At 45.2% G+C, this 8,996-nt stretch overlaps 1 protein-coding gene across 1 annotated transcript; it reads right to left on the bottom strand.

Moving 5' to 3' along the window:
* Positions 1–1,591: 1,591 nt before the first annotated feature.
* LOC311234485 (uncharacterized protein) lies at positions 1,592–8,391 on the bottom strand. The gene has a single exon (XM_084321694.1). The coding sequence runs from the start codon at positions 8,256–8,258 to the stop codon at positions 3,966–3,968; it is 4,293 nt and encodes a 1,430-aa protein (XP_084177820.1). The 5' UTR covers positions 8,259–8,391; the 3' UTR covers positions 1,592–3,965.
* Between the last annotated feature and the right edge of the window lie 605 nt (positions 8,392–8,996).

Below are 8,996 nucleotides of genomic sequence, written 5' to 3'. Positions count from 1 at the left end.
AAACGCTGTATTAAGTGAGCCTATTATGGGATCCACGCGAGCTTTCTATCGTGGAAACATCTGGGCGTCCCGCAACTTTTACTCATTCACATGTAGCCCCGAAAATTCCTTAGAAAAGGAAAGCCGCAAGTGTGGAATAAACTCGCAGAAACGGAAAAGTGTCCCACGGGCGCGCCGTGATTCCGATCCGCGTGAAAATATTCACGGCCATAGAGGAGACCGTGGGACACCTTTTTGCAACCGAATATGTCTCGAATTTGCTCCCATTGGTAAATGACCAAGTATGGCTTTGTCAGTATTCCAATGTACAGTGTCCCCTACCCCCCCCACCTCCAATGTACAGCCCCCCCCCCCAATGTACAGTTTCCACGTCAAATGTATATACACTTTTTCTGGACACTTTTTGTATCACAAACAGTACTGTATTTGCAAATCTGGTATGTCATAAATGTATATATGTAGCAGTAGCTACTGTCTATCTGTATGTCGTGTGCGTCATATATGTTATGATGAATTGAAAATGGGGGACCCTGATGTAAACAAGACGAAAGTCTTTCTCTGGTCTGCATCCCCTTAACAATTGTATGTATTGAGCTGTACTGCACTGTACCCATTCTGCAATCTGTTAATAAACTTTTCAATCAATCAATCAATCAAGCTACTTGTTTCACCTGCTATCTGGTTGGTTGGGTCTAAATTCAACCAAAAAGATTCAATAGATATGATTGTGTCAATAAACAATCACACGGATAATGACTCAATTCTCCAAGATGGTTCCAATCCTTAGGCCAGCTCTGAAAATCTGGGTGGTGGAACAGAGCAAAAAAACGAAATCTCTTACCTTAACAAGTAGGCCTACTGACTAAATGCTATAGAGCAAGGCATCAAACCCCTTAACTGCTACAAGAGTGCAACACTGGTAAAAAAAAAAAAAAAAAAGTAAAACACTGGGCAGCTCCCACACATAATTAATGTTATTAACTTTCACAATAGAAGTGGAAAGTAACCATTTACCTTAATCATGTGCTGTACTTTAATGACTGCTGTAATTTCTAGCACAGTATTTGTACTTTACTCGAGTATTTCCATTTTGGGTGACATTTCAAAAGGAACTCTTTACTCACATTACACCTTTAATATCAAGAAATACCTTAATACTTTTACTTGTGTAGAATTGGGAGTTAAGGACTTTTTACTATTACAATAGTGCTATTCTAACATGTAACATGTCTCTACTACTATGCACTCAACACTGTAGCACTCAAGTTTCAACACTTTGATGAACATTGTTACTCAGCTGAAAGAGTTGTGCCCTTCCTGCCGACTTGTCATCCAGAACTTTTAAGTGGCTTTGGATAAAAGCGTCCAGCTAAATAACTAAATGTAATGTATTCAATCGGGGTATTTCTACTTTGACTCAAGTAAAGGTTTTGGGTGCTTCTTCCAGTTGGTTGCCGATAAGTAGTGACTTAAGTACCGATGGACGTTTTCTAGGAAACATGTTAAAGACGACACAAGACACCAAACATAAAATTCAAACATATTTATATCAACTCCAGCAAAAATACAAGTTCTTAACATAAAAGATGCATCATTCCTGGGATTAACACAAATAAAAGCATTGTTATTCTTTCCGATATACAAAATCAAAATCTATAAATAGCAACTGTAATGAATAAAACATGTTTCAAGTCAGATATTTGGTGGGTTGTTTAATTTAGGTCTATTGAATGCAATTGCCTACACGATGGGGTTCTTAAATAACAATAAAAAGTTTAAACATGATTTGCATTTACAAGTGATTACTTTTCTAAAGAGAAATAACCATAATAAAAATAACACTGTGCTAAAAAAACTAATATTTCCTTTGATCATACACTAACGGAGGGTACTATTGCAGAAGTACAGCAACTTCACACCATGAAAACATCTGCCAGACGGTAAGTAAAGAAGAAGAAAAAAGTTAATCTAACAAAAATAAACATTCATACATATTGGGATGTACTACCTCACTGAGAAGTTGACTCGCAAAGAAAAAAAAGAACAAGAGAACAACATTATTTCCTCAAATGAAGACTATATGTTATGTCTATATACTGAGACGAGATTAAGTGGGAGACAATGTGATTTCTGCACAGAACCAAATCGGGAAGAAATGCATCATCCAGTAATGCATCATTAATGCTGAAAGAGATACAGCGTATTCAACTAACTAATACTCGATCCTCGCCAAGGTGATCACCAAGCCACCCTTACAAAGTCAACCCGACACCTTTTCAGTATAGCTTAACGATAAGCACTGTAATGTGCATGCATAGTCTTGAACGGGTTTGAATCAACCGATCTGGAGTATTCTGAAAGCACAGACACATACTGTATATATATCACTGGAATTTAGCTGTAAGTAGTGAGTTGCAAAAGTGGATTTGCAATAGTTTTCACATTAACAAGACTATAAAAGCATGCAATCGCAGGGAAAATAGTCACAAGGAGAAGTCACAAATATAAGCGGATGACAATAGAGATGATGTCCAGGAGTTAACGGTAACATAAATCATTCTTAAAGCTGCCCAGATAAACATCTAAACAAAGTTAAACCTTGTGTTTTGTCATGATACAGAAAGGGGTAGTTGTCTTGGACCATCTACCACAGACCCAGGACTGCTTCAACATCTACCACAGACTCAGGACTGCTTCAACATCTACCACAGACCCAGGACTGCTTCAACATCTACCACAGACCCAGGACTGCTTCAACATCGACCACAGACCCAGGACTGCTTCAACATCTACCACAGACCCAGGACTGCTTCAACATCCACCACAGACCCAGGACTGCTTCAACGTCCACCACAGACTCAGGACTGCTTCAACATCTACCACAGACTCAGGACTGCTTCAACATCCACCACAGACTCAGGACTGCTTCAACATCCACCACAGACTCAGGACTGCTTCAACATCCACCACAGACTCAGGACTGCTTCAACATCCACCACAGACTCAGGACTGCTTCAACATCCACCACAGACCCAGCCAGGACTGCTTCAACATCTAACAAAGCTAGAAGAACAAGTAACTCAGCCGAATAGAGAAATGATCAGAAATCATAATGCATCAGTCTTTTGACATAGTATTCAAAATAAAAGGAACTACACTGTAAGCAAAGAAGCACATAATGAGTAAGCATGATGGGACATAACGCATGTTGACTGCCTCTCATCAACAAGGAAAATAAAAGAAATAAAACTGTGCAAAAGCAAGAGAACTGAGGCTTCACATTTAGCAACACATTTCTATTACTTTACACTTCATAAATAAGGCACCTGGTCACGACGGTCGACACGCTCACAATGCTCTGATTGCAAGACAGGCTGGAGACACAGATGACCTAATTATCAGTCAAAACATGCTTCTGGTTTCATGCACAGAGAGACGCAATATCTTCAGCACCGTGCACCACGTATGGGACGTGCAATTTGTCCAGAACATATTTACAAAACGAGAAGGGAAAATGTGGATGAAATGAAAGTCACTGTCATCTTAATAGCAAATACCATGGCCATCAAAGCTTCATGTATACCATGGCCATCAAAGCTTCATGTATACCAATTTGTGAAAAGGATTTTCAATGTGGCATCTATGTTATCTCCAGCCGTGCCATTGAGTGCTGAAACACAAAATCAAGAGGCAAACTGATCCACACCATGTGGGACCTTGTATGGAGTCCCTCAACGCATACAGCAAGCACTCCCGTCACTATTTGCATTTCAAATCTGAAGCTTGACAAAAGCACCCATCAATCTCAAATATCAACCTCTAAAACTCCCCCTTTTCCCCACCAGAACAATAGTATATTTTTCTAGTTTTGACAAGAATGCACAAAAATAGTAAAAAAGAAAAAGAAAAACAATAATAATAAAATAAACATTCTCTTAACTGTGGTCTCTGTCTACAAGTAAGCTTTATTTCGCATGAGACATCCTGGTGCGTTTAGCTGGGGTCGGTACAGGCTCCTGAGCTTTCTTTGACGCAGATTTTGGTGTCCCAGTCCGTGAAGGTGTTGGCACCTGAGCCTTTCTGGTGGCAGATTTTGGAGTCCCACTTCTTGTCGGCGTGGCCTCCCGAGCTCTCTTGGCAGTAGATTTAAGAGTCCCACTTTGCGTCACTGTAGGCTTTGAGGCCCTCTTTGGGGCAGAGTCCGGGCTCCCAGGCAGTGGCAACGTTGCCTCAATCTTCCTCTGGGACCTTGTCAGTACCTGATCAGCAGCAGGAGTCGTCGGGGTAATGTCCATGTTTTGCTGCAAAGTTTTGATGGCATTCTCTGCACCTTTATTTTCAGTAGCTCTACTCGGAGTGACTCTACTTTGCGACAGTTCCTTTGTTTGGGCTTTTGCACTCGCTCTCGGCAGTGTTGCTCTCGGCGGTGTTGCTCTCGGCGGTGTTGCTCTCGGTGGTGTTGCTCTCGGCGGAGTTGCTCTCGGCGGTGTTGCTCTCGGCGGTGTTGCTCTCGGCGGTGTTGCTCTCGGCGGTGTTGCTCTCGGCGGTGTTGCTCTCGGTGGTGTTGCTCTCGGGGGGATGGGCTTTTCCACCACAGTTTTCTCTGCTTCCAGCTGCTTTTTATTTGACGTCTGGACCAGGGTGTCTTTCGCCGTTTTGGGGGTCCCTGGTCTTTGAGAACTTCTCTGTAGTGATTCAGCATCTTTCTTGACCAGATCCCTTGCCGCTCTACTACTGGCCGCAGTATTTACAGTCTTCTCCTGAACGACAGGCTTTACTGGGATCTTTCTGCCAGGCGATGTTTTCCTTCTCTCGATTTTGGCAACAGACTCCTTCAATCTTTTACCAACAGGTAGAGGGGATTTCTGCCCCTTAACTGCTGATTTAAGGTTTGATTTTGAGGCAGACTTGGAGGCAGTCGCATTGGTGACTTTCAGGCTTTTCCTCGAGGCTTCTTTCAATCGGACTGAGGTTTGCTGAACCTGCATTTTCTCTCGGATGTTGGAGTACTTCCTCAGTATCCTGGCACTGGCTGGATTCTTGGATTTAGCTGACGCCTTCTGAGGTTCTGCCACTGGTGTCAGAACTTCGACAGAGGAACCGTGGGGCTTCGTGAAGATACGAGTAGCAGTAGGAAGTTCCTTACTCTCTTTCCCTTTGATGACACCGGCCTCTTGCTCCAGAACTTTAGCAATGAGCTTCTGACTCCGGGGGTTGCTCTTTACGGGCGAGGCGATGGCAAACTTCTTCAAGTGTTTCTTCAGGCGCTCTGCCTGTAGGCTGGGAAATACCCCCTGGGAGGTCCCTGGGACACCGGAGGAGCTGTGGAAGCACAGCTGTGTTTCTGATGGATGACGCGTGTTCACATTCTTGGTAATGACGAGGGATTTTGTTTCTGTTGACTCAAAGAACCAGCGACAAATACTGGAGAGGGCAAAGTTTTTCATGAAAAGCATCTGTGCTGGTGAGTATCTCTGGTGCTCCAGGGACTTTGGTTTTCGTGTTCTGCGTTTGCTCTTCCATATAGCTGCCTGTCTGTCTGTCTTGTTTTTGTATTTTGTTGCTGGCTGGCCCTCTTTATCCAACTGAACCCAACCTTTCTGCATCTTATCAAACTTTATGTTCAGGTTTGTGATTAGCTGTTGGTTCTCTTCTCCATTAAGAGCTTCTAAGAACTTGCTAGCAGTTTGCTTTCGGGGCTCATGTTTGGAAGAGGTGCTAGGAGTTGAACCGGGTGGCGACACAACGCTGGCAGACAAGGAAGACCTCGTTGGAGTCTTGATGATCTTTTCCGACCTCATTCTGACGGGTGATATCAGTTCCCTCGGTTTCTCAGCCATGTTAGGTGCACTGGTGGAAGGCGAAGCCAGACTCTGTGACCTCAAAGATAATATCTTGTTATCCGCTGGGCTTGTCTGACTATTAGACTGAGTAGGTAAGTCAGCCTTACTGCTCTCACTTCTCAATGGCATCCTGGCAGGTTTGTCTGAAGCAGAGGAGCTACTCGATTCTCCACCTGAGGCCTTGTCATCCAAGAGGGACCCCTCTGGCTTCTTCTGCAAAGTAAATTTATTGGCTTCTTCCTCCTTTTGGAGAAGCCGTTTACTTCTGAATGGAGGACTCTGTGGTTGCATGTCATCCTTTATAACACCTTGACTTTGTAATGGACTGGATACCTCGTTGCTAACTTGCTGTGTGTCATTCTTATCGACTTCCGTTGGAACCTTCGCAGACCTACCTCTCTTTTTGGCCTGCAATTTACTTTCCACCTCAGTTTTTTGTATGTCCCTGGGGGCCGTGTCTGCTAGCGGAGCTTTTACAGTGTTCGACTCCTCCGTACTCTGTGGGACCACACTCTGTTGGCATTGCTCAGGGGCTGTGGAAGGAAGTGAACTAATATTGGGAGAAGAAACGGGGAGGGGAGAAACGGAGTCAAGAGGGGGAGGACAAGAAATAGGGAGAGAAGGCAGACCCTCTACTGATGGACGAGAACGGGAGGTGGTAGGACGTTGCAAGACAGGGGAAGCAGCAGTGTCAGCAGGGGGAGGCGATACAGCGGTTCCCTCTTGCTTTAGTCTGGCTGATCCGAGGGGATATTTGGACGAATGGCTCTGGGGAGAATCAACTGTCTTTTCTAGAGGGGCAGGTAAAGTGTCTTGCATACCCTGAGCTGTTGTTTGTGGTTCAGTTTGTTTGGCTCTTGGTCCCGACTTTCTCTTACTTGGTCCTGACTTTCCCTTACTTGGTCCCGACTTTTTCTTACTTGGTTTTGCAAGTGACATTGAGGAAGGTTTAGATGCTGAGCTCGGTGTGCTCTCGGGATGAGGATCTTCCACTTGTGCAATCACAGGTGTATCCTCGATAGGTTTTACAGAGGATTCCTCCTCCGTTAAATGATTTGGCGAAGGACTATTTTCAACAGGTACATCAACATCTGTCTTTTTAGGCGTCTTCAGACTAGATTTCAAAGGTCTTTTCTTTAGTGGTGGGGGACTAGCAAATGATCTTCTACGTAAACTTCTGTCGGACTGCGATATTGGTCTGCCGTTAACATATCCCACGATCACGCTTTTTGTGTCTCTTAACCTCTTGGGCAGAGAAATGACCACACCCCGTTTTCTACGCCATGGGGGCAATTCCATCAAAAGTGCCTCAAGACTCTTTGTAGACACGTCGTATTCTTCTTCTTCGTCATCATTGTTATTCGTTCCCTCCGCAGGCTCCACTGACACCAGGTCACGCTTAACGGTCTCCACTGACACCAGGTCACTCTCAACAGTCTCCACCGTCACCAGGTCACGCTTAACGGTCTCCACCGACACCAGGTCACTCTTAACGGTCTCCACCGACACCAGGTCACTCTCAACAGTCTCCACCGACACCAGGTCACTCTTAACGGTCTCCACCGACACCAGGTCACTCTTAACGGTCTCCACCGACACCAGGTCACTCTCAACAGTCTCCACCATCACCAGGTCACGCTTAACGGTCTCCACCGACACCAGGTCACTCTTAACGGTCTCCACCGACACCAGGTCACTCTCAACAGTCTCCACCATGACCAGGTCACTCTTAACCATCTCCACCGACACCACGTCACTCTTAACAGGTTCAACTGTGTCGACTTCCTGTGCTGTCACAATGTCCTCTGCTGGAGCCTCGTCTGTGTTATTATTCTCCACTATTCCAGAGTCGTCAGGGAGTTTCTGTGTCTCTGGTTGAGGCTCCCCTGGTTGCCAATCTTCTATGCTCTCTGCTTCTTCCACATCGGCCTCCTTCTCTTCTGTGTTTACCTCAGCTGGAGCCAGAGTGTCAGCCTCCTGCGGTTGTTTAGACTGACTGCTCTTGACCTCCTCCTCTGACACATGCTGGGGATTGGTTTCCTCTGCTTTCTCATTATCCAACAGTTCCAGTCCCATCTCTGTCACCATTACTTGCTCATTGACTTTATTTAAAACCTCATCCATCTCGTGTCTCTCTTCCTCTGTTTCAAGTGGACCCTGGCTAACACTCTCCTCTGATAAACCCTTTTCTACTGTCCGACCATAATCAGTGGCTCCGTCTTCCACTACAGCCTCCTGTGACGAATCCCTTTCTATCGTCTGATCAGAATCAGTGGGCGATTCTTCCATTACATTGTCCTCTGACAAATCCCCTTCTCTTTTCTGCCCTGAATCAGTGGCCGATTCTTCCACTACACCCTCCTCTGATAAATCCCCTTCTTTTATCTGCCCTGAATCAGTCACCGATTCTTCCATTACATTCTCCTCTGACAAACCCCCTTCTTTTTTCTGCCCTGAATCAGTGGCCGATTCTTCCACTACACCCTCCTCTGATAAATCCCCTTCTTTTATCTGCCCTGAATCAGTGGCTGATTCTTCCACTACACCCTCCTCTGATAAATCCCCTTCTTTTATCTGCCCTGAATCAGTGGCTGATTCTTCCACTACACCCTCCTCTGATAAATCCCCTTCTTTTATCTGCCCTGAATCAGTCACCGATTCTTCCACTACACCCGCCTCTGATAAATCCCCTTCTTTTATCTGCCCTGAATCAGTCACCGATTCTTCCACTACACCCTCCTCTGATAAATCCCCTTCTTTTATCTGCCCTGAATCAGTCGCCGATTCTTCCACTACACCCTCCTCTGATAAATCCCCTTCTTTTATCCGCCCTGAATCAGTGGCTGATTCTTCCACTACACCCTCCTCTGATGAATCCCCTTCTTTTATCTGCCCTGAATCAGTGGCTGATTCTTCCACTACACCCTCCTCTGATGAATCCCTTTCTATCGTCTTACCAGAATCACCAGCGGTTTCTTCCACTACACCCTCCACTGATAAATCCCTTTCTACTGTCTCCCCAGAATCACTGGCTGTGTCTTGCCCTACATCAGTACTTGCACCTGTTTCTGTGTTCTCTGTAGGGGAGGTCAGGGGAGATGAAGGCGTGGACTGCTCCTTGCTCTGACTCTGATCTGTCTGACTGGTCTCAAC

Source organism: Notolepis coatsorum, assembly GCF_963971535.1.
Source record: "Notolepis coatsorum genome assembly, chromosome: 9".
Classification (NCBI taxonomy): Eukaryota; Metazoa; Chordata; class Actinopteri; order Aulopiformes; family Paralepididae; genus Notolepis; species Notolepis coatsorum.
This window is presented reverse-complemented; position numbering and strand designations above follow the sequence as displayed.

Coding starts and splice junctions, on each gene's coding strand:
- LOC311234485 (XM_084321694.1), bottom strand. CDS start 8,258: ATGGAAGAATCGGTGACTGATTCAGGGCAGATAAAAGAAGGGGATTTA.